General features: G+C 42.0%; 1 protein-coding gene and 4 gene segments (V, D, J or C); 1 reads left to right on the top strand and 4 right to left on the bottom strand.

Annotated features, from left to right (window-relative positions):
- Window positions 1-78: 78 nt before the first annotated feature.
- On the bottom strand, window positions 79-2,471 carry LOC125145758. The segment is given in 2 exon segments: window positions 79-2,306; window positions 2,417-2,471. Coding segments are annotated over 2 exon segments (426 nt in total).
- Window positions 2,472-3,630: 1,159 nt separating this feature from the next.
- On the bottom strand, window positions 3,631-6,168 carry LOC113657989. The segment is given in 2 exon segments: window positions 3,631-6,003; window positions 6,114-6,168. Coding segments are annotated over 2 exon segments (423 nt in total).
- Window positions 6,169-6,478: 310 nt separating this feature from the next.
- LOC125145708 lies at window positions 6,479-8,706 on the top strand. The segment is given in 3 exon segments: window positions 6,479-6,483; window positions 6,805-6,890; window positions 8,151-8,706. Coding segments are annotated over 3 exon segments (411 nt in total).
- Window positions 8,707-10,546: 1,840 nt separating this feature from the next.
- On the bottom strand, window positions 10,547-11,213 carry LOC113657985. The segment is given in 2 exon segments: window positions 10,547-10,961; window positions 11,064-11,213. Coding segments are annotated over 2 exon segments (423 nt in total).
- Window positions 11,214-22,741: 11,528 nt separating this feature from the next.
- LOC113635462 (DNA-directed RNA polymerase II subunit RPB1-like) lies at window positions 22,742-23,910 on the bottom strand. The gene is made up of 2 exons (XM_027134907.2): window positions 23,685-23,910; window positions 22,742-23,368 (listed from the first exon to the last, which is right to left on the bottom strand). Exons 1-2 carry the CDS (start codon window positions 23,686-23,688, stop codon window positions 22,863-22,865), a joined length of 510 nt encoding a protein of 169 aa, XP_026990708.1. The 5' UTR covers window positions 23,689-23,910; the 3' UTR covers window positions 22,742-22,862.
- Window positions 23,911-25,347: the final 1,437 nt, after the last annotated feature.

Below are 25,347 nucleotides of genomic sequence, written 5' to 3'. Positions count from 1 at the left end.
AAGAAGCACTCAGATTACAAAATGAAATAATTTTTAATATACATTAAATGAACATTTCAGAATTTCAGTTATTGACAATTCAACAAACGCCTATAGCACTGGGGTTATATTTACCAAATACTACTTAATAATAATTACCAGTTACTATTTTGAGTCTTAAACACCCCAGGACAGTGCAAATCTATTTTTTTATTTTTATGAAATTAAAGAATCACTCAAATTACAAAATTAAACAATTTTCCAACGATTTTGTATATATACTGTACATAAAAACACCTATAGCACCGGGTAGTTATCAAATAACACCACTTACTATTTAAAGTATCAAATCAGGACAATGTGGTGGTTGTTATGGTTGAAGGCAAATTTTTTTCAATGATACCTTCAGCATTCAGGGCCTTTGCTGTTCGAGTATTTATGGCTAAAAGTGCTAAGTTGCTATTTCACGCAACAATCCAATAGTCTGAACAATCAACATCTGAACCATTCTGTACATCGGGCTAATGTATGTTGATATTCTCATTTTCACTAGAAGCAAAATCTAAATTAGAATTACAAGGTTGGTTATTTGGCACAGGGATCCATTTTTTTAATAAAATGTAATGATATTATGCCAATGGCAGTGTATCTGCAACTCATTTCACATGAATTGACGTTACGTACGCGTAACAAGTAAATGTTTTTATTTTGTACAGATGTTTTCAGAATCTGTAGTTAAGTGGCTATCCGTTAATTGAAGCCTTTTGAATAAAGATAAAGTACTATATTCTTTCTACTTCATTAAATCAACGTCATAATAACACGTGGCTCAAAATCTTTCCACATAACCACTTCTTATTGTAGAGTAATTTATTGTCATTTCAAGCATATATGGCTGAAACAGTGTTCCTCAATGATTCTGGTGCTACATAAAGACACATAGGTACATAGGAAAATTAGCACTTATTAGTAAGAAAATATCAGGACAACATGAAACCTGACCATTAAAGTAGGATTGTTGGGGAAATTTTGTGGGATTTCCGGCAGATGATATTTTTCTGCAAGACCAAAACATTCACGAAACGGTGCAACCAAACAAAATGTAATAAAAAACAGACTTTGTAAGCCGGTATGTTTGGATGAAATAAATATTCAGGGGTCAGAGAGAACAGAAATGAGTTTGATAATCAGACACTTGATATTTTGAATTCTGTGATGTTTTCAATTAGAACAGTAAACACCATGACTGTAGAAATCTACAAAATCAGAGACTGAGATTAATAACAGGGTCAGAATTAGAGTCTGTACTGGGGTATGGCTTTACAAAAAGATCTGGGATTTGGAATTTCTCAAAGTCCTTATCTAGATCCATATGAAAGTCTGTGGTTTAGCAAAATATCTCTAAAATAAAGATTAAGCACTAAATTCATTGACACTTGCCTAAGAAGATTGAATGCAGTGATAAAATCTAAAGGCGTTACAATTATGTCTTAGATTAGAGATGTGCACACTCATGACCAACTGATTTTATTTTCTCTAATATTATTCTTACTGCTTTTCACTTTCATTTATTGAAATGTCACAATAAAGATGGAAAAGGTTTTGATCTGATTGATCTTGGTTTCATTTGGTCCGGTTTTGTCTAAGACAGATATATCAGACCTGAAATCAAGAGTTTTTTCACAAAAAAAAAAAAAAAAAATCTATTGTGTGAAAAGACTGATGAAGACCTTCAGGTCTAATTATTAATCTGTCTGTTTTAAATTAAATTGATATAATATAATAAATACTCAGCATTCATACAGAATTTTTATCATTATTAAGTGATCTCTAATGTGAGTTTTGAGTTAGTGTGATGTGGTTCTTCTCCTCCACAGAGTGTCATTGTGTCGTATCACATCCTCCAACTCAGCACCTGCAGTCGCTCCCAGCTGCAGCAGTTCAGACTCTCTACAATCTGACTGAGGGAGGTTTTTGTACGACTCTATAACACTGTGTGAACAGATAGGTGCTACTGATGTAATGTAAACACTGACAGTAGTAATCTCCTGCATCTTCAGTCTGGACTCCACTGATGGTCAGAGTGAAATCAGATCCAGATCCACTGCCACTGAAACGAGCTGGAAAACCTGACTGTAGCTTATTTACATATTTAATCAGGAGTTTAGGAGCTTCTCCAGGTTTCTGCTGATACCAGTGTAAGAGGTCACCATTTGAGCTGTGATGATAAACTGCTGGACTGGTTCTACAGTTGATGGTGACTGTTTCTCCTGGAAGAACAGATTTCACTGCAGGAGTCTGAGTTACTGTGGCTTGACCTCTGCATTCTGAAAAATACACAATAACGCAGCATGAAACTGAAATATTCTAATAGAAACAATAAGTGTATTAGTATGAACAGATGATTGTAGAGATAAAATATGAAGCAGTGTCTGACCTTGAGTCCAGAGGATCAGTGTCCAGATGAAGACGGGGATCAAAGTCATGGTAGCTGTGGGTGAAGTTGCTGTAGCAGCAGCTCTCAGTCATGAAGTGTTAAAGTCACAGCACTATAAACACTCCCAGATCACTGAAGCATGTGCTGCCAATGCAAAGTGTCCTCTAAGTATGGAAACACCTTTACCACATTTCCCCAATCTTACTGTCATTCTCACACTACTACAGAGTTATTGTGTGGATTTTACTTCTGGAATCAGATGGAGATTATTTCAGCTGCAGTTTGGTTGGATGACTTCATCAGAATTGTGTCCTGTTGTATGATGTGCAGATAAACTACTGTATCTGCTCTACACCTTTACACTGAATGACCAAATATCATATTTGTTCAGTATGATAGAGTTCACATTCACATTAATCTAATTGTGTGTGTGTGTGTGTGTGTGTGTGTGTGTGTGTGTGTGTGTGTGTGTGTGTGTGTGTGTGTGTGTGTGTGTGTGTGTGTGTGTGTGTGTTTGTGTTCTCCAGCTGGTCCGGTCGTGAAGCCCTCCGTGTGTCTGCTCCCTCCTTCTTCTCTGCAGCTCTCTGATGGAACGGCCTCGCTGCTCTGCCTGCTCTCTGCCTATTCTCCACAGGGGGCGCTGCCGAGCTGGACCGTGGATGGGGCGGTGGTGAACGAGGGGGTTCTGACCAGCACAGAAGAACAGAAGGACGGCATCTACAGCCGCAGCAGCACCCTGACCCTCAGTAAAGAACGCTGGGAAGAGGCCGAGGTGTTCGGCTGTACCGTCTCCCACCACGAGACCACTCAGGTCGCCTCGTTCAGAAAGAGCCGCTGTAAAGTCCACTAGAATTCAAGTGTACACTTTAAACCAGACATGGGCAAACTACGGCCCGCGGGCCATATACGGCCAGTTGGGCTTTTTAATCCGGCCCGCCGAACTCTTCCACATTATAATATTATATTAAATTTTATTATAAATTCACCACAATCATTTTACCAAGCTGTAATTCCCATCTTTCCCCAGCAGATGGCACACCCCGAAGACATTGACCCTTGAGTGTGATGCATTACGGTTAACGGTTACTCTCTACTTCATTTTGTCGCTTTGCACTTTCAGCCGTTCAGTAAAAATTAGGGACCGAAGAAAAGAAAAGTAGACAGTGAGTGCCGAGTGTTCAATAAAGAGTGGACAACAAAATATTTTTTCCACAAGAACGGGCGGCTACAGCTCAGAGATTGACGGCTAATTTACAGACTCAGCAAAACCTTTTTCACAGACAAACCGCGATTCAAGAGTCAAGTACTAAAGCAAGTTTTTTGCTGCCATTCAAATTAGCAAAGGCCATTAAGCGTTTCTTTCCAAACCTCCGGAAGATGGCACAGAAGATGCTGACGTTATTTGGTTCAACCTATTTGTGTGAACATCAACAAAGCCCGTCACAGATCCAAGTTAACTGACCAACACCTCGGATCTATCTTGAGAATTGCCACAACAAATATAATGCCAAACATTGACGCACTTGCAAAAAAAGGAGACCAACAACACTTTTCCCACTGAAACTGAATGGGAGTTTATTACTACGGTATTAAATTAATAAATTTGTAACAATTTTTACAATAAACTAAGCAAAATTGTGTTTTGCTGCCTGTTAAAAGCTAAATCTTTTCATGTAATGGTTTTTACATTTAATTTATATTAGTTCACACAAACACACCAATCACCTATTCCGGCCCGGCCCCTCTGTCAAATTTTAATAACCATTGTGGCCCGCGAGTCAAAAAGTTTTCCCACCCCTGCTTCAAACCATGCTTAGTAGTCTGAGATGATATCAGTGTGTAGCTCTGCTGAAATAAAGCTTCTATGTAGAAAGCAGGTCTCCTTCTTCATGAGTGAAGTGTCTTTGTCAGCGATTTGGAACAGCACCTTTAACAGCAGGTCGAGTTCAGCACTGTGTGTTGTGCTTGAGTGAGTTTGGCTGAAGAACCATGAACATCTGCTGAAAGTGGTGATCTATTCTGAGTCTCAGAGCTGTTCATGCAAATGTGTGTGTGTGTGTGTGTGTGTGTGTGTGTGTGTGTGTGTGTGTGTGTGTGTGTGTGTGTGTGTGTGTGTGTGTGTGTGTGTGTGTGTGTGTAACTCAGTAAATCTTCCTCTTTATGTAGTGAGGAGGATCACTTTCACTTCTTATTTCTCTTATTGGTCAGAATTTGCATCAAACAATTAAACATTTCACAAATTCCAATAAAATACATTAAAGAATAAACTGATGTAAAAAACTGAAAATAATCGTAGAACAGATTTTCTTTCATCACTTTTGGATAAAGCAATAAAACATTCATTCAGGGACAAAAACAATATTTAACTGGAGGGGAAGTTTGTGTAATGTGCTACTTCTAATGTAAATGAAATGTCAGGAAGAGATAGAACATTAGTCAAGGATCATGGATAACACTGGGTCATCAACAGGATGAATAGAGAGATATAATAGAGAGACAACTCCATGCTACATGTCTCCTGACAAAATAAAGCAGCAGACTGGAAGGAGACCTGAAGCAGGAGACAGCACAGGAAGTAGAAATGTACTCTCTGTCACAGGGATATTTACATTTCCAGGATTTGGCAGCTTTCCTTTTCCAGAGTGACTTCCAGAAGTAGAAGTGCTTTGTAATCTCCAACAAAACACATCCTCATGGTCTAATAAAATATTATGAAGCTAAATCAGTGTTCATGGTGAGTTAGCATTAGTTAGTACAGCAGTACAACAACACTAGATGAGGAGATTTAGAGAAATAAAGTTCTCATTGTAGTGTTTGGTGTTGGTCTTTTTTGGAAATAGAAAACCTGCAGGCCAAGAAAGAGAAGAGTCTTAATGCAATATGAGGAGAGAAGGTGAGATGGTGTAAGTAAAGAATTCTCCATCGAGAGAACAACATATTGACATGGAGAATCATCTCCACAGGATGTTCATCAGAATCCGAGACTTTCTTGGGGGCAGGATTAGGGACAGAGACTGAAGGAAATTACAGATTATCCACTGAACCACAATAAATTTATATAACTATAAATTTTACAATTTATGTGATGGACTGTGTTCAGTGTGTTTAAGTTAGTGTGATGTGGTTCTTCTCCTCCACAGAGTGTCATTGTGTCGTATCACATCCTCCAACTCAGCACCTGCAGTCGCTCCCAGCTGCAGCAGTTCAGTCTCTCTACAATCTGACTGAGGGAGGTTTTTGTACGACTCTATAACACTGTGTGAACAGGTTGGTGCTACTGATGTAATGGAAACTCTGACAGTAGTAATCTCCTGCATCTTCAGTCTGGACTCCACTGATGGTCAGAGTGAAATCAGATCCAGATCCACTGCCACTGAAACGAGCTGGAAAATCTGACTGTCTCTGATTTACATATTTAATCAGGAGTTTAGGAGCTTCTCCAGTTTTCTGCTGATACCAAGCTAAAGGTTGATAACTCCAGCTTTGATACACTTGAGGATTGGTTTTACAGTTGATGGTGACTGTTTCTCCTGGAAGAACAGATTTCACTGCAGGAGTCTGAGTTACTGTGACTTGACCTCTGCATTCTGAAAAATACACAATAACGCAGCATGAAACTGAAATATTCTAATAGAAACAATAAGTGTATTAGTATGAACAGATGATTGTAGAGATAAAATATGAAGCAGTGTCTGACCTTGAGTCCAGAGGATCAGTGTCCAGATGAAGACGGGGATCAAAGTCATGGTAGCTGTGGGTGAAGTTGCTGTAGCAGCAGCTCTCAGTCATGAAGTGTTAAAGTCACAGCACTATAAACACTCCCAGATCACTGAAGCATGTGCTGCCAATGCAAAGTGTCCTCTAAGTATGGAAACACCTTTACCACATTCCCCCAGTCTTACTGTCATTCTCACACTACTACAGAGTTATTGTGTGGATTTTACTTTTAGGTTTAAATGCATAAATATGTGAATCAGAGAGAATTTTAATCTTGATAGATTTGTTTAATATCCTGGAAATTTGTGGGTGAATTTCATCATTAATACACTAATATTGGACAGTATGGGGTGTAATTATTATTGCAGCTTTTTGTATTTAACAAGTAATCAATAAATTATACTATATACAAAAAAATAAAGTATATTGAAGCAAAATGCAATTCTGATTATTTTTGTGAAATATTTTTAGTACAGTCAATAAAGGTGTTAATCTTATTCTATCAGGAATGACTGATTTAGGTGAAAAATCATTCAAACTTAAAAAACATGAGTACATTATTTCAGTACATTATATGTGTGTTTGTGTGTGTGTGTGTGTGTGTGTGTGTGTGTGTGTGTGTGTGTGTGTGTGTGTGTGTGTGTGTGTGTGTGCACACTTGGTCACTGTAGTGTGACAGAGGTTTTTGTACGACGCCTTCACAGGAATGTATCACTGTGGTGGACTTTTGGTGGAGGAACAAAACTGTCTGTGGGCCGTAAGTAACCTGTTTACTAATGACTGAAATGGAGTGTGTTCAGATTAATGACTGAAATGGAGTGGGTTCAGATTAATGACTGAACTGGAGTGTGTTAAGTTTATTGACTGAAATGGAGTGTGTTCAGATTAATGTCTGAAATGGAGTGGGTTCAGATTAATGACTGAAATGGAGTGTGTTCAGATTAATGACTGAAATGGAGTGTGTTCAGATTAATGACTGAAATGGAGTGTGTTCAGTTTATTGACTGAAATGGAGTGTGTTCAGATTAATGACTGAAATGGAGTGTGTTCAGTTTATTGACTGAAATGGAGTGTGTTCAGATTAATGTCTGAAATGGAGTGGGTTCAGATTAATGACTGAAATGGAGTGTGTTCAGATTAATGACTGAAATGGAGTGTGTTCAGATTAATGACTGAAATGGAGTGTGTTCAGTTTATTGACTGAAATGGAGTGTGTTCAGATTAATGACTGAAATGGAGTGTGTTCAGATTAATGACTGAACTGGAGTGGGTTCAGATTAATGACTGAAATGGAGTGTGTTCAGATTAATGACTGAAATGGAGTGTGTTCAGGTTAATGTTAAAATGTGTAAAATATATAGTTGATCAACATGTTCTTCAAATTTGCTTTTAGAGAATGTGATGTTTGTATAAAATCATTTTGTTTCTCAAATTTCTCTTATTTTAGAAGTTTCATAAAATGTGTCTGACTTTAGTGATAATAGCTCATTCTAACTGAAATAACATTTATATAATTGTTTGTGCAAATGACTGTAACAGAGTTTCACTGAATTATTCTAGTTACATTTAATATCTCAGAGACTGTGACTCTATAAACAGATGTCCTGAAGACTAGGATCAATTTATTTAAATAATAAATATGATCTCATTTAAAAATATTAATATATAATTCATAAATTCTTATTTTTATATTTATTATTATGAATTTACATCATAAATATGAATTTTCACTCTTCACAATAATATAAATAATTATAGATGTAAGATGTAAAAGTATTTGAATTGAATGTGAAACGTTTGTGATGCTCCACTGATCTCAGTTCTGCTCTGTAAGATATAAAGGGAAGTGAAACACACACAGTGAGCTGCAACAAAGCCTGAGTGACTGACAGCTGTCCATTCCTGTCTCACCTCTGTGTGTGTGTGTGTGTGTGTGTGTGTGTGTGTGTGTGTGTGTGTGTGTGTGTGTGTGTGTGTGTGTGTGTGTGTGTGTGTGTGTGTGTGTGTGTGTGTGTAGGTGACACCCAGCCCAGTGTGACGGTGCTGCCCCCCTCCAGTGTGGAGCTGCAGCAGGAGAAGGTCACACTCGTGTGTGTGGCCTACAAGGGCTTCCCCTCGGACTGGAAGTTGAGCTGGAAGGTTGACGGCAGCAGCTGGAGCTCGGGGGAGAGCCGCAGCACCGCAGTTCTGAACGCGGACGGCCTCTACAGCTGGAGCAGCACGCTGAGCCTCCACCCGGATCAGTGGAGGAACAAGGTGGTGACCTGTGAGGCCTCCAAAGACAACCAACCTACTGTAGTGAGCACAGCTAACAAAGAGCAGTGCTCAGAGCTGTGAGCTCACACACACTTTACTCAGCTCACCTTCTACTGCTTCACTGTGTGCTACATGTGGCCTTTACTGATCAAATCATCCACTCTCATCATTTCATTTGTCTTATTAACATGTGAGCTCACACACTCCTCACTTTAACTCAGCTCTTCTTCTTAATTATCACCTAAATATGTGTTAAGTGTGTGGATCGCTGTAATGTCCTGCTTTGAATTATTAATAAAAGCTTTTGAATCAGTAAACACGGCTGTTTTACATTGTTGATTATACACATCATACACAAATCACCAAGGAATCTGTCTCAGTATCTGCTGTAGAACCTGATTATTCATGAGAAAGACACCTGATAATAATAATAATAATAATAATAATAATAATAATAATAATAATAATAATAATAATAATAATAATAATTTACTCTCACTGGAGAATATAAGTGTATAATCTTGGGGACTGGTGTGATGGGTCTGGAAATGCTGTTACACTAACTGTATTAATCACGACTCAACTCCTGTATATTTCTAATTCTAAAGTGAAATAAATATTCAGTTAAAAAATCATAAATATAATATACATAGTGAATTTTCCACAACAACAACACTACAATTTAAACACAATTATATCATGAGAATGAATTAATCCATTATCCCACTGCTTCCTGTCCTTGTCCTGGATTGTCCCCTGTGCTGCACATTTTAGTGTTTTCCCTTCAGTTACACACTCAGTCAACTCAACAAACCTGTGCTAACAAGATGGCGCCTGTGTGTTGGGCCTGCCGTCTGTCTCTCTCGTGTTTGTGTGTTTGGTTGTCTGCTTTGTTCTTAAACTGCTTCTCCCTTTTTACCTACGACCGCCAAGCACTGTTGGATATCAGAAACTCTGTTGCTAAATCCAGAGGTGGGAAGTAACGGAGTAAAAATACTTTGTTACTGTACTTAAGTACATTTTTCTGGTATCAGTACTTTACTCCACTATTTATTTTTCGGACAACTTTTTACTTTTACTCATTACATTTTTACACAAATATCTGTACTTTTTACTTCTTACATTTTCAAAATGGACTCGTTACTTTTAGTATTATTCCTTCTCATTGAGCGCTGTTTCCAGCCTATCATCCTATCATTGTGTGGCTTTTTCCCCATGTGACTGGTGTACTGTATTATTTACTGGCTATCAGACATAGACTAAGGATAGCGGAGCTAACAATGAGCAGCGCCTACAAAAGGAATGGCTAATGTTAATTCAGAGGGAGTCACCGATGTTAAAATAACTAACAACGAGGACATTCCTGAACACACATGGCCATATATGAGGGAGATGTTTGTAATAATCGGCGTCAAAAAGGATTCCTGGCGAATGTGTTGTCAATTGTGTCACCCAGGGGCGATTCTATCCCTTTTTTAGGGTGGCTTCAGCCCCCTGTCTGTAATCTCAGCCACCCTAAAACTCTAAGGATCATTTTTACTTTCATAAATAAACAATACAAATTACTTTAAAATGCAGGACATGTCGTCGATGGGAAAGAAAATTATTTATCAGTTTGATCCAAAAACGATTTTTTTTACTTTGCTTTTACGCACGTGTGTTGTAGTCTTTCAAAAGCACAGGTACGCGCAGCGTGCACGCGCAGTCAGAGCTGGAGGCGTTTATCTATAACGTTAATCAGCGGAAAGACGCAAAGACGGCAACCAAAAGCAGTGAAATGTCATTATTCTTATTAGCAGAGTTGTCATATATAATATACAATATAAAACTCTTCTTGTTTTAAATTCTCACTGAGGGCTAAAAACCCCCTAAAGATGAAATCCTAGAGCCGCCCCTGGTGTCAACCCAAAAAACACGAAGTGCTTAATTTAATTAACATTAATTTTGTAATTTGTAAAACATCACAATAATTTTGAGTTGTTTTCAAGGACAGAGCTGGAATCTCCCTACAGTTTGGGATATGGCCTTGGTGATACACTTGGTATACATTGTATTTCCAAAAGTATTGGGTCACCTGACCTTCCCTGCTATATGTGAGTTAGTGTGATGTTCTTCTCCTCCACAGAGTGTCATTGTGTCGTATCACATCCTCCAACTCAGCACCTGCAGTCGCTCCCTGCTGCAGCAGTTCAGTCTCTCTACAATCTGACTGAGGGAGGTTTTTGTACGACTCTATAACACTGTGTGAACAGGTTGGTGCTACTGATGTAATGGAAACTCTGACAGTAGTAATCTCCTGCATCTTCAGTCTGGACTCCACTGATGGTCAGAGTGAAATCAGATCCAGATCCACTGCCACTGAAACGAGCTGGAAAACCTGACTGTCTCTGATTTGCGAGCTTAATCAGGAGTTTAGGAGCTTCTCCAGTTTTCTGCTGATACCAGTGTAAACGTTCACCAGATGAGGTTGTGTACACTGCCTGACTTGTTTTACAGTTGATGGTGACAATTTCTCCTGGAAGAACAGATTTCACTGCAGGAGTCTGAGTTACTGTGACTTGACCTCTGCATTCTGAAAAATACACAATAACGCAGCATGAAACTGAAATATTCTAATAGAAACAATAAGTGTATTAGTATGATTGTAGAGATAAAATATGAAGCAGTGTCTGACCTTGAGTCCAGAGGATCAGTGTCCAGATGAAGACGGGGATCAAAGTCATGGTAGCTGTGGGTGAAGTTGCTGTAGCAGCAGCTCTCAGTCATGAAGTGTTAAAGTCACAGCACTATAAACACTCCCAGAGCACTGAAGCATGTGCTGCCAATGCAAAGTGTCCTCTAAGTATGGAAACACCTTTACCACATTCCCCCAATCTTACTGTCATTCTCACACTACTACAGAGTTATTGTGTGGATTTTACTTCTAGAGTCAGATGGAGATTTTCTGGAAAAAAACATTTTGGTCCAAGATACATAAATATGTTACTCAGAGAGAATTTTAAACTTGAGAGATTTGTTTAATATCTTGGGAATTCTCAGGAGAATCTCATCACTACTCTGTCATTCATTATTTCTCCTCCAGTCAAAACACTGTCATACAACTGTATTCTGTAAATATGACAATTACTGAACTTTGTGTGTGTGTGTGTGTGTGTGTGTGTGTGTGTGTGTGTGTGTGTGTGTGTGTGTGTGTGTGTAAGTGTGAGTGTGTGTGTGTGTGTGAGTGAGTGTCAGTGTGTGTGTGTGTGTCAGTGTGAGGGTGTGTGTGTGTGTGTGTGTGTGTGTGTGTGTGTGTTTGTGTGGTGGTTTTGTGTGTGTGTGTGTTGCGTGTGAGTGTGTGTGTGGTGTGTGAGTGAGTGTCAGTGTGTGTGTGTGTGTGTGGTGTGTGTGGTGTGTGTGTGTGTGTGTGTGTGTTGTGTTGTGTGTGTGCGTGTGTGTGGTGTGTGTGTGCGTGTATGTGTGTGTGTGTGTGTGGCGTGTGTGTGTGTGTGTGTGTGTGTGTGTGTGTGTACACTGTACTGTGACGGTTTTGTACGACGCCTTCATAGTACTGTATCACTGTGGTGGACTTTTGGTGGAGGAACTAAACTCTTTATAAAAAGTAAGTACCTTCTTTGTCTAAAAGCTCAAAGATTCTTCACTTTATTTACACAATTCATTAAAATTGATAGATTTACTTCAAAATAATGATGTAACAAAGTATTCGGTCTTTTCTGTATAAGAGATAAATGTGGTGTCAACAGGAGAGAGCTGTTTCTATAAAGACTTAATTTATGTTTTGTGTTACTCTTATTCATCACAGTGGATATTTGTGTAACAGTGAAGCATGAACGATGATTGTTTATTGTTGATTTCCATTAATTATAACCTATTATTAATTTTTAGGATAATCTAAAAATTCATCATAGATGACTTTAGTGCGGTGTGATGATTGTTTAAGCACGGTGTGTTTCTTTAGAAGATGGAGATTATTTCAGCTGCAGTTTGGTTGGATGATGTTATCAGAATTGTGTCCTGTTGTATGATGTGCAGATAAACTACTGCATCTGCTCTACAGCCGTTACACTGAATGACCAAATATCAGCATGTTCAGTATGATAGGAGGCAGGATACACTATGGACGGAGTGCCAACCCATCACAGGGCACACACACACACACACTCATTCGCTCACACACTACGGACAATTTTCCAGAGATGCCAATCAACCTACCATGCATGTCTTTGGACCGGGGGAGGAAACCGGAGTACCCGGAGGAAACCCCCGAGGCACGGGGAGAACATGAAAACTCCACACACACAAGGCGGAGGCGGGAATCGAACCCCCATCCCTGTAGGTGTGAGGCGAACGTGCTAACCACTAAGCCACCCTTTATTTAATCAAAACTCACTTAAAGTCTAAGCCTTAGTGCAGATCTTCAATATTTCAAAAAGGGCGGTCTCGTCGATTCTGATTGGTCGACATCATATTTAATAGTAATTGCTGCAAAGTTTATATTAAGGGCTGTCTTTCATTTACATTTTGGTTTCTATGGTAACAGCTGATACAGGAACTTCAGATAAACAGATTCCGAGGGAGTCTCCGGTGTTCAGTGACAGTGCTGAGGTAGTCAGCGGTAAAGCTGTTCCTTTGTATGTTTCCTAAGAAATCAGAAATCTTCTAGCAGAGAAAGAACAGGTTTTTTTTTTTCCAGCTTCCATCTGGTGAAGGACCGACATTGTTCTTTGACAGGTTGTTCTTTATTTAATTTTATTTAAACGTAATCATTGGCAAATTATTTGGGTATAAGAGGAATAAAACACAGCTAAAATCTCGTGTGAGCTTATTTGAAAAGTTTAATGACAGACTTTGACGACTGTCTCAGAAACCAAATGCAACTGAAGGTTAATGTATCGGTTCCAGTCCGTGGTGATTAGAATCAGTAACGTTAGACATCGTGGTGGAAAAACAAGACGAGAATATTCCGTTTAGCAATCTGTGTGGAAGCAGACAGACGAGAAGGTCCATCAGAACAACCAGAGACAAGATGCTGTTGTTTGGACAGGAGGACTGTTGTTTTCTGGGATAATTAGCATTCATCGGAATTAAAAAAAATCTCTCCAACATATGTGTTCCAGGTAAAAGACAGGAAGAGAAAGAGGAGAAAGGAGGGAAGAGAGAAGACGAGAGAGAGAGTGACGCACGGAGAAAGAGGAGAGAAATAGAGAGGAGAGGGGGAAACGAGAGAGGGAGAGAGGGAGAGAGAAGGAAAAAGGAGAGAGAGAGAAAGATGGAGAGAGGGGGGAAAAATGGAGAGAGAGAGAGAGATAGAAGGAAAAGAGAGAGAGGGGGAAAGGAAAGAGAGAAGAGAGAAGATAGAGAGGAGAGAGAAGAGAGAGAAGAAAAGAAGTAGAGAGAGAGAAAGAGGGAGAGGGAAAGAGAGAGAAGAAGGAGATAGAGAGAGAGATAGAACGAGATAGAGGGAGAGAGAAGAAAAGGCGAGATGGGGAACTGAAATCGATGAGAGCAAGAGAGGTGGAGAGAGGAGAGAAAAGGGCATTGTACCCTGAAATATGATGAAGGGGGAAAAGATGAAGAATATGCATCATTATTGGGAAGAACGACTAGAAGGAAGAAAATATCACATCAGCACGCACAAGCATAATCCTTGGTCGCAAGGAGTAGCTACATATGCTGTACTCCCTGAACTGATCAAGAATGGTAATCAAGTTGGAGACGCAGTCAGTCTCCACATCTCCCTGATGATCGGGCAAGGGTATGAATCAAAAGACTTAGGCCCCATGATGAGAGAAGCAGGGAGGGTAGAGAAATGGAACACCGACAAGATATTCTAGGGTATGTGTGTCGGGAAGACAAACTTCCTAAAGATAGATTATAATGGGGACAGAAGCAAAGTAGTAGCCACCACCATGCTAGTTTAGTCAGACAGACAAAACTACAGTGAGAGTAAGAAGTGGAGGTACAGATGTCACAAGTAATAAAGACGAAGAAGAGCTGACAGAGAAAGAAGTAGAAGAATCACTAAGTGAAGTCCCAGAGCAATTATGGACTAAACATGCAACAGATGTAGGACTAGTCAAATCAGCAGGATTAGCGAAAATACAAATCAGACCTAACGCTCCACTACCCTATCAAAGACAATATCCATTATCCAAAGAAGCGGAAGAAGGGATAGGGCCAACTATTAAAGGGTTATTAGAAGCAGGGGTTTTAATCCCCACTAGGAGTCAGTGCAATACTCCAATTTTTCCGGTCAGAAAGCCCAAATCAGATAAATGGAGACTGGTCCACGATTTGAGACCAGTCAATCAGATAGTGGTGGCAGAGACCCCAATAGTCCCAGATCCACACACTTTGTTATCAAATATTCCAGAGGGAACGAAATGGTACACAGTAATCGATCTATGTTCAGCATTTTTAGTATCCCATTGCACCCGGACTCTCAGCACTTGTTTGCATTTACGTATCGTGGGCAACAGTATACTTATACGAGGCTGCCCCAAGGCTATTGCGAAAGTCCATCAATATTCAACCAAGTACTGACCAGAGATCTGGTGAATTATACAACTGGAAAGCCGGATGGTCCAATACGTGGACGACCTCCTGATTTGTAGCCATCAAAAGAGCAATGTGTGCAGGATTCTATAACAGTACTGAAGGCCCTAGCAACCAATGGGCACAAGGTCAGTAAAGAGAAGCTACAAATTCTGCAAGAGAAGGTGAATATCTAGGACGAGTTCTAGAAGGAACAACACGAAGAATATTGCCGGCTCATGTACAAGCTATACGGGATGCACCACGACCATCAAACCGTGCGCCAGATGTTGTCATTCCTGGGCAATGGCAGGATTTAGCAGACCATGGATATGCGAATTTGCCTTAAAAGTACAACCACTTAGAAATATGATAAAAGCTGCTGATCAGGCTAAGCCAACACACACAGCTGACATGACACCAGAAGCATCAGCAGCCTTCGAGATGTTGAAGGGCACACTAGCCTCAGCCCCAGCACTGGCTAGTACCGGATTACAGCAAACCATTCACCTATACGTGTCAGAAAGACAGGGCTTTGCATCGGCAGTACTAATGCAGCAACAGCAAGGGGTAGGAAAACAACCTATTGCCTACTTCAGCACAGCATTGGACAACGTTGAGAAGGGCATACCGCCATGTTATCGTGCTCTATCAGCAGCAGCATTTGCATATCAAAAGGCTTCTACCATCACAATGGGTCACCCCGTGACCCTGTATACATCACATGCACTGCATGCATTATTGACAAGTCAAGCGTTTGTAATAACCAATGCGAGGCGCACAGGTTATGATGTGATACTGTCAGCACCGGAATTGACAATTGAAAGATGCAACACAGTTAACCCGGCCGAAAGGATGGTGCTGCCGAGTGAAGGGACTCCACACAATTGTACAGAAGAATCTGAAAAGTTCCTGAAAGCACGACCGGATTTAGAGTCCCAACCTCTTCTAGGGGCACAACAAACTTTCTTCGTGGATGGATCATGTTATCGTACCAATGGAGGGAAACAAGCGGTTATGCAGTAGTAGAATATGACCTCATGAAGAATGTATATCGAACAATAAGCGGAGTGACTGTCCCACAACCATGCTCAGCTCAATTGGCAGAGATAAAAGCTTGACAGCAGCTTGTAAGCTAGAGCAGGGGAGAATGTGTACACATATACACGTGACATCAGCATATGCGTATGGGGTTATGCCACGTTTTTGGACCAATCTGGGCACAACGAGGGTTCCTGGAGGGCTGATGGTTCAACTATCTCCCATGGACCAGCCATAGCAGAACTGCTGGCAAGCGATACAGATGCCTAAAAAATTAGCTATTGTGAAAGTGCAGAGCTCACAGAACAGATGGAACAACAATAACAAAAGGAAACACTGCAGCTGATGAAAGCAGCTAAAAAAGGCAGCATAGTATGGGATGGAGCATAATGGCACTCATGCAGGGAGACGAGCCAGATGCAGGTCCAGGAGAGATGTCAATGAAGATGTGAGGATGCCACAAACACAGCCAATCCGGAAGAAGTAGAACAGTGGAGAAAACGAGGCGCATTCCAGGACAAAGAGACAGAAGTATGGAGAAGCGGAGAGGGGTTGTGGGTGGCACCCACAGCCCTTTTACCAATGCTGATAAAGGAAGCCCACGGGATAGATCACTGTAACAGAAGGGTGATATTAGACACTGTCAGGAAAAACTGGTGGTCTCCGTACCTAGCCAGCTACGTAGATAAAACACTAAGAACATGTGAGCTCTGTGCTAAAAGAAATGTCAGAAAGGGTTTCACGGCCCCAATAGGACACATTCCAGAACCTCGAGGGCCGTTTCGACACTTAATGATGGATTTTGTGGACATGGCAGAAAAGGCAGAGGGAAAGCGATACATTTTGGTAGTGATTGACATGTTTAGTAGATGGGTAGAAGCAGTGGCCTGTGCCAGGAATGATGCTAAGACAGTGGCAAAATTCTTGTGTAGAGAAGTAATCCCAAGGTTTGGTATTCCAGAATCAGTGAGTTCAGATACTGGAGCCTCATTTTGTGAATAAAGTAGTTGAATCAATTGAACAAGCGTTTGTGATTTATCATAAGATGGGATGTGTCTATCACCCAAGCTCAACAGGGAAGAGTAGAAAGAGCCAACGGTGGTGTGCTAAAAGAGAAATTGCAAGATATGCGCCAGCACAAGCCTGAATGGGTACAGGCTTTTGCCACTGGCTCTGATGAAAATGCGTTCACAGACAAATCGTACAAACACACTTGACACCGCATGAAATGGTAACAGGCAGGCCGATGCCGTGGCTTTTACGCGAGGACCCTAAAGGGCCCATCACTTTGAACAGACTGGAAGGTGAAATGTCAAGCTATGTGAAAGCATTTAACCATATCCATAGGACTTTGTGTTCGCAGGTGAGTCCGGCTACGCATGGCACAGAAGTGGAGGAACCCACGTAACCAGGTAGAGCCAGGAGACTACGTGTACATCAGAACATTCAAGAGAAACATTGGAGACAGCCAAGAAGAGAAGGACCCTTTAAAGTGGTGTTAGCTACCCCCACGGCAGTCAAGGTCGAAGGTAAGGAATACTGGTACCACCTTAATCATTGTTGGTCGTGGCGACAGCTGTAGCAAACACTGGGGAAGAATCTTCAACCTCAAAGACGAGGGCGCAGCCCCAAGAACAGCCACACGCCATAGAACAAAGAACCGGGAAACAGCCTCCACGTCTGAGGCAGGACAACAGCGGGCAGGTCAGTCACCCGCCGACAAAAGGAAAGAAAAGACTACAGGATTCGTATTCTGAGGACCAGGATTATAGTGATCCCTATGGTCCTGACCTAGTGACAAGGCCCGGCCGCTGGAACACGGGCCAAAGCTATGAGCACGCACACAGCAATCCACCTGCCAGGGAACGTTGAGACATCAATCCCTGCCCCTGTAGGTGACATTGTTGAGGATAATCCAGGAGGTTACACAAGCTCAGGCGAGGGATTAGATATTAGATTAGATATGTTGGAGACCTAAAGTTAATAACAAATCGTTTTGTGAATCATGGCTCAACTAGCCCACTCCCCAAAAGAGAAACACAGACGAGAACACCACTAGATAACCTGCGATTGTGGAACTCATAAACAATATAAAGACAGACTAACTGTCAAATCTTTTATATGGCATGTGTAATAAGCATACTTCTGAATCTAGCCATCGCAAAGTAGGAATTTTTTACAGTTAAAATTCGTGCCTATACCCTACATAATGACACTCATAATGACTCATTGCCCTATCACACCTCCGAATCAGGCTCACGGCTCAGACGTAGTATAGGCACAGGTTCCGCCACTATCGGGGGACGCACAGTTGTTTCAGGGGAAAAGCTCCTATCCCTAATAGCGGGAGTTGACAGGACATCAGCCGAGACAGCTATTGAAAGTCACATAAAGTGTGCTCTAGGATTATTCACCCATGCTAGCAACCGCAGGGAAAATAGGGAATGACACATGGTACTTCATGATGTTTCTTTTGACTACACTGGTCCCTTTTCGGCAGTAGTAGTATCAGACCCGATACAGTGGGCGAAAAACAAGTCATCATCACACTACACCCTGACCCTAGAGATTCGAATTAAGCGCCAGGAGAGGCACCACCCCAGATCCAACAACTAGCATTGTTATCAGTGGCCAACCTGCCAGAGGGTGACGACGGCGGACATTGTAAGTTAATCCATGCCTTATGGTATTACAGTCTCCACGCGGGACTCAGTTTATCCATCCTCATTGCAGAAAACGTTATTCCTACTGAAACATATGAAGTCCTATGTCTACGTCCCCAGCCTGGAGTCCTTGCTTTCAGTTTCGTCAGGCAGGTATTGATTTTTTGGCTAAATGTGGCGGTTCAGGCAATAGTAAATGCGAAACACGCCACTCCAGGGTACGGGGGGGAGTACGGGACACTTCAGAATTACGTTAAAGTGAACAGTATTAACCAATACAATACCACAGCTGACGGCCATCGAGGGAAACCTCTATCGACAGTGGCTGACAGAAACTGCTCACCAGGTTGCTGCAAACAGTACCTGTGTAGTATGCCATGACCGGTCTAATCAAACTCCCTATGTAATGCCTACTAGAGGTGTGGATGAGTGTGATAAATCTCCATATAACGATACATATTTGTGTCCTGCACTGTGCTGCTGGGGTCAGCAGCCAGAACCCATGGGCCGAAATGGATGGGCAACATAAGTAGATCATGTGCGTATCAGCCGGTAGCCTCGCCAATTCCTACAGATATGTCCGTTCAGATGCGGTCTCTAACCAGAAATTTCCACTATGTATTAAGTCCAGGGGATCAGTGTATGTCGGATTTATTCCTAAAACTGCCTGCATGGGAATATTAGATGCTCATCACCCTATAGTGAATGTGCTTCCACATTGTAAGACGACAGAATACGGATGTGAAAAGTCCGTTCCAGGTCTAATGACCGTCCCTAGTCTGAGATTTGGCACATTGCCACTGGCAGACATCTTCTGGTACTGTGGCGAGAGCACGGCGCTTCAGACCCTTCCTCGAATGTGGCATGGACTGTGTGCTCCAGTTGTGCTAGAGGGACATCTTACAGTGATGGCCTTAAATAACTCCCTCCTAGACCAACTCTTAACGCAAGCACACATCCATAACTCACGATCTATACGTGATATCTCAAAATATCTGCGACCCAGTAATGCGTCCGCGCTTCCTGCCTGGTCAGCAGACCCTGATATTTACATTGACTGGAGAGGAGAGCCTGTGGGTGTTCCAGAGGAGCATAGAGCCCTATCCGATGCAACCTCGATGGCATGGACCGTTTTGTTACCGCACGTGCAAGTACACAGAAATATGAAATGGATAAACTACATATGGTATAATCAGCAGCGCTTTATCAATCATACAATTGCGGCCTTAGGACTCATCTCAGAACAATTACATGCCACCACGCTGATGACAGTGGAGAACCGCTTTGCTATAGATCAAATGCGAGGGCCAGAACAGGGAGTGTGTGAAATGATCGGCACTGACTGTTGTGCCGTCATCCCCCTACATACGGGCCCTACAGGACCACTAACCACATTGCTTACCCAGATGAAAGCAGCCCGAGACCAGATGGTCCGGAACTCGGGCGCACCGGATCCAACCTGGTATAAGTGGTTACTTTCGGGAGATTGGATGGCAGGATTAATGCGTGTAGGCATGACAATTTTTACAGTATTAGTAGTCATAGCCTGTGTTGCGTGCTGCGGAATACCTCTTCTACGCGCGTTGATTGACAAAACAGTCCACTCTCTCTTTGGACAATATATGCAGATGCAGACGATGGAAATGGATCCAGACTCATTCCCGCTGCTGGACAAGAACATTAGTGATTCGGACTGGAACTAGCTGCACATATACAGGACTGTAACATATTGGTGTATGTCCATGTTTGTCTGTATCCCGTGTGTGTGTGTGTGTGTGTGTGTGTGTGTTTTTGTAAGTGTTGTGTACAGACTTATGGAGTGCATCCCATCCCGGCGTCCCCAGCGCCGCCAGCCAGTGCAACGACATCAGACGTGTGCCTGCCTTGAACCTGATTCTGAGGGTCTGGTGTACCGCTTTCATAGATATAATGACGATAACGCCCCACGCCTGGCCTGTTGCTCGTCTTGTAGAAGGTTAGGTAGGGAAGTATCCCTTTCGGCATACCGGTGGTGGTTATATCTTAGGCTTGAAAAGGAGCCCCAGCGGACTTGGCGATCGTATCCCCCCCTTAGATCGCACAGTCAGTGGATTACCCTGGAGGAGGACTCACGGCCTATCCCACTGATACTCTCACATGCAGACATCATGCTCGAAGAAGCGTCATGGGTGGTCATGCATCAACCTGACATGGACTACCAGCTTATGGATAGACTCATCCTGCGGGTTCACGCCTATGAACTCCGCCGGTGCATTTCCGTTGCATCACTGTATGGCCCTAAAACTAAGCATGCGTACCTCATATCACGCTATGTGCAGCAGCACGTTGTCCAGCAGTATTACTCTCTTTTCTTTTGTGGTTATCAACTGTGGACTACTCACACTAGTGGGGCACAAGCAGCCCTAGCGCGTCTACACCCGCAGCCAGCTTGGCTGGCTCAGTGCCTACAAACACGTAGAGACTCAGAAGTAGTAGTAATCCTTCCAAGAACATGTTACTCCCAAGCGTTCTCTGACATTTGGTATTCACTGAATAATAAACGGCGGATTAAAGCGCCATTGCCACGTTGGGTGTACGCGAGACACCACAATCATTATTGGTGGTGGCCCTAATTGTGACTGAATTCAGACTGTATACACACAAGCTTTGCTGTACATATGCTTAAGTAATGTGTTGGTATCTGTGTCTACTGGTCTATTGCCTGTTTTCTATATTGTATGTGAAGATTTGTTGCAGGCTATGTCGAACCCGCGGAGTAATCAGAGACAAGTCCAGCGTCCCCGCACGTGTGCCCGGTTAGAGGCGAGCCCACGGGGTATCGCTTGTCGACTCGACGACGCTCCCGGTTACTGCTATACGTGCATCGTACTGGACAACGAGGTAGACCTGTCTGACTTCATCTGGAGGGACTTCAACCTGGGTGTATCACCACATCGGACCTGGCTGACATACCCTTCCCCACCGACGGCTGACACTTGGTTCACGTTGCTTGAGGACACACGCCCCGTATCACTTATCCTTGCACATGCAGATCTAGTCCTCCCTGAAGGACTGTGGGTTCATTCGTGCCATGAGAATGATTATTCTCTGGACAGGGGATTGCTTTTGCGGGTACACACATACGAGATACGGCGTTCCTTCTGTGTGGCCTCGACGTATGGACGTGGACGTGGACGCGCACATGCGTATATTATTTCCCGCCATGTACGGCAGGCTGCCGTACGGCAGTACTGTACGGTATTCTTTTGTGGATATAAACTCTGGACATCGCACACCAAAGATGTGCAACAAGGTCTACAGGATATGCAAAGACCACCCACTTTCATGGACTCATGGGCAGGGGGTGATTCGGATGCGGTTGTTCCCATTACTCGAGCTTTTCACGCTTATTGCCACAAAGACATTTGGAGATCCCTGCGTGCAGGCCGTCACATCAGAGCCCCGTTGCCACAGTGGATTCAAACTATGCAGCGTAATCACCATTGGTGGTGGTCGTAGGGACAGCTAGTTTTCTTATGCCCTGCAACTGTTTTTTTTGTGTGTTTTTGTTTGTTTATTATGTTACTATACCTTTAGTATGTTTATGCTGTATGTTTTGGTGACCCTGGTGACATTGCTTTCACTGTCGCGCTATAAACGCGGGCAGAGTGAGAATTTTCCCTCAAATCTGACTCCAAAGAGGTTTTTTTCGCTCACTCCTGGCTCACCTTTTTTGATGTAGGGGAATAATGTTTTGTTTTATGTTTGTGTTATGTATGTTTTTTGATGTAGGGGAATAATGTTTTGTTTTATGTTTGTGTTATGTATGTTTTTTGATGTAGGGGAATAATGTTTTGTTTTATGTTTATGTTATGTTCGTTTTTGTTGAGGGGAAATAAGGTTTTGGTTTATGGTTTATTAGACGTTGGGGTGAAGGTCGTCGTGATTAGATAGATATATGGGTTAGTGGGTTTATATTGTCTAGAACACAGCGACATAGATTTTGTGAGACTGTACAGTCTCACAGGGGGGAATAATGTTGTGAAAAATCCCAGAACCCAGCAGTAAAAAACAGAGAGACATGCCTTAAGGCGATTATGATTGGAGTCATAAGACACATGGGGACAAACCCCAGATGTTGTAATAATCTTAAGGTAATATATAACTAGAGAATAAAATAACCAAATAACCACACTTGAGTCAGAGGGTGGATAGAAGGTGATTTATTATTATTATTAAGGTGTTTTTATTAGGCCTTAGTAAAGGGGAGTAGTAGGAGTGTAATCTGGAGATCCAGGAGTGTAATCTGGAGATCCAGGAGTGTAATCTGGAGATTCAGGAGTGTAATCTGGAGACGCAGGGTTAGAATAAGAGGGAGAAGATGGAAAGGTGGGAGAGAGGGGACGAACATAGGCATAAGGAGGGGGGGAGCCGGGAGTTCCAGGCTCACGGGTGCAAGGGTGAGCATGAGGACAGCCATCAGTTTGAGATCCCCTGTCCACGAGGTTTACCAGAGTGGTTTGAGAGGAGGACATGAGAACAGGAGGATTTCTCATAATAGGGGATGGCAGATAAGCATGCGCAGGCAGTTCAGGAGAAATGAGCTGTTCCAGAAGCGTAGTGAGCTCAGAGATGATATGACGCAGTTGGAAGCGGCGATAGCCGGCCATGGGGTCAGCAGGCGCAGGTCTTGGATAGGGAGAAGGACGAGGGTCCCGGCGGGTGTAGCCAGGCTGAATTGACCGACCTGGAGGTGAAGGATCTAAGGAGAGAAAAGAGTAACTGACTTAGTAGAGATAGAGGAAATGAAGCTTGAGATATGTATATGTTAGCAAGCCCAGCCAGGGGATAAAAAGACAGGCTGAGATCATAAACAATTAACAGGCTTGAGAAGTTAAAGAACTCCACTTGTACACAAGCAATATTACAGCAGCAATAGCTTAACAATAGTAATGTTATAGAATGACGAATAGGTAAGAGCCTTTTTACATAATATCATGTGACATAAAATAGACTCATAGAGTGAATATAATCAGAAAACATCATATACAGGAGAAGATAGCAAAAGGGAAACTTACTCATTTTAGTTGAATGCAGGTTCACTCCTCAGGGCAGATGTCTGTCGTAAAAGACTCAGAAGCAAATGGCAAATGTAACTTTGACGAGGGAATGGAGCCCCTTTTTGTGCACATTTGTAATAACAAATGTAAACTTGTTATGAAAAATGGGAAAGACAGTGGTTCTCAGACCTTGGCCCATAGCGATAACATGTTAGGCAGAATGGAAAAGACCATTGTTCCCAGACCGTAGCTCATGAATTGTTATGGAAAATGAAGAAGACCATGGGTCTCAGACCTTGGCCCATAGCAAAAACATGTTAGGTAGAATGGAAAAAAACAGGGGGCCACAGTCCTAGGCCCTGAGAACTAAAGGAAGGAAAATCCATAAATGGGCATTTGGTGCTCATAAACATGTTGTGCAGACTGAAGAAGGCCCAGGTGTTTAGTCTAAAGTTATGCGAAATAAGGGAAGGAAAATCCATAAATGGGCATATGGGTGAAAGGTAATGGGAAATCAGGGGAAATTGGGTCCGGGTGTTTAGAGAACATAGTGGGTAATGCCGATAAAAACAGGTGATATGGCACCTGGGACTCCAAAAAATAGTGGGAAACGAAGCGGGGGCGAGGAGTGTTAGGATATATATATATCCGGGGCGAGCGGGCCAGTTGGGGGTTGTTTTTATTTTCGCAAGGACGTCGCGAGAGTTTTTGTTTCTTTCTTGATTGATTTGGCATGACATGCCCTTATGGGTTTTAATTTGTTACTTTGAATTTGGTAATTTGTTACTTTTAATTTGGCAATAATTTGTTACTATTAAATTTGGCAATTTGATAATTTGATACTTTGAATTTGGCAACTACAATTTGTTGGCTGATTGACCACAATAAAGAAGTTTGCTCATTCTCATCCAGGCCTGAGGAGTTTTCTCAGTTTCTTTTGTAGTAATTATAGAGTTAACAGTGAAATTTAACTAAAAGCCTAAGAGAAGAGGACACCCTGTGATGTGTCGACTTGGAGACCGGCTCTGAGTTCCGACAAATGGACTCATGTTCTATAGATTTAACATAACGTTTAAAATCATTTAAGGAAATTAGACACTGTAGCTTTAGTGATTTCTGTAGTTCATTCCAAGTTGAAGGTGCAAAAAACATACAAGCCTTTTTAAACAGGAAGTGCGTCTGCAGAGACAACAAACCAATCCTTCAAAATGGAAAGGCAATGAAGATGGAGTAGATTTGAAACCTTAAAACCAAACATAAATGAGTGACTTGGTCCCTGTGATTTAATTTGGGCCTTGGAAAATGTTTCAGGCTTTAAGACTACATAAGGGAACTGCATAAAAATAGACTCATTTTCTAACTGCAAATGGACAGCCCCACTAGCAAGGGGAATCAGAAAGTCAAACAAGACCAAACAAAACTTCATTTTTTCCTTTTCCTTTTCTCTTTTCCTTTTGAACAAGTCCAACAGCAGAAGACTCGACCGAGACTGCAACAGGCTGTAGCTGCTAAGGCTACAGCAGACTATAACTGATGAAATGTAGGGAGCTGAGTCCGTAGTAGGCAGACCCACTGAGATGACGATAGTGTGGATGTAAAGGCCACAATTAAAGAAAGGCCTCAATATCAAAGACTTTTTGAGGTTTCTTTCACCCATTCGAGGCTAAAACAGACAGAATGT

Source organism: Tachysurus fulvidraco, chromosome 10 (genome assembly GCF_022655615.1).
Source record: "Tachysurus fulvidraco isolate hzauxx_2018 chromosome 10, HZAU_PFXX_2.0, whole genome shotgun sequence".
NCBI classification, from domain to species: Eukaryota; Metazoa; Chordata; class Actinopteri; order Siluriformes; family Bagridae; genus Tachysurus; species Tachysurus fulvidraco.
Note: the sequence above shows the minus strand (reverse complement) of the source record. Positions and strands in the feature narration are given on the sequence as shown.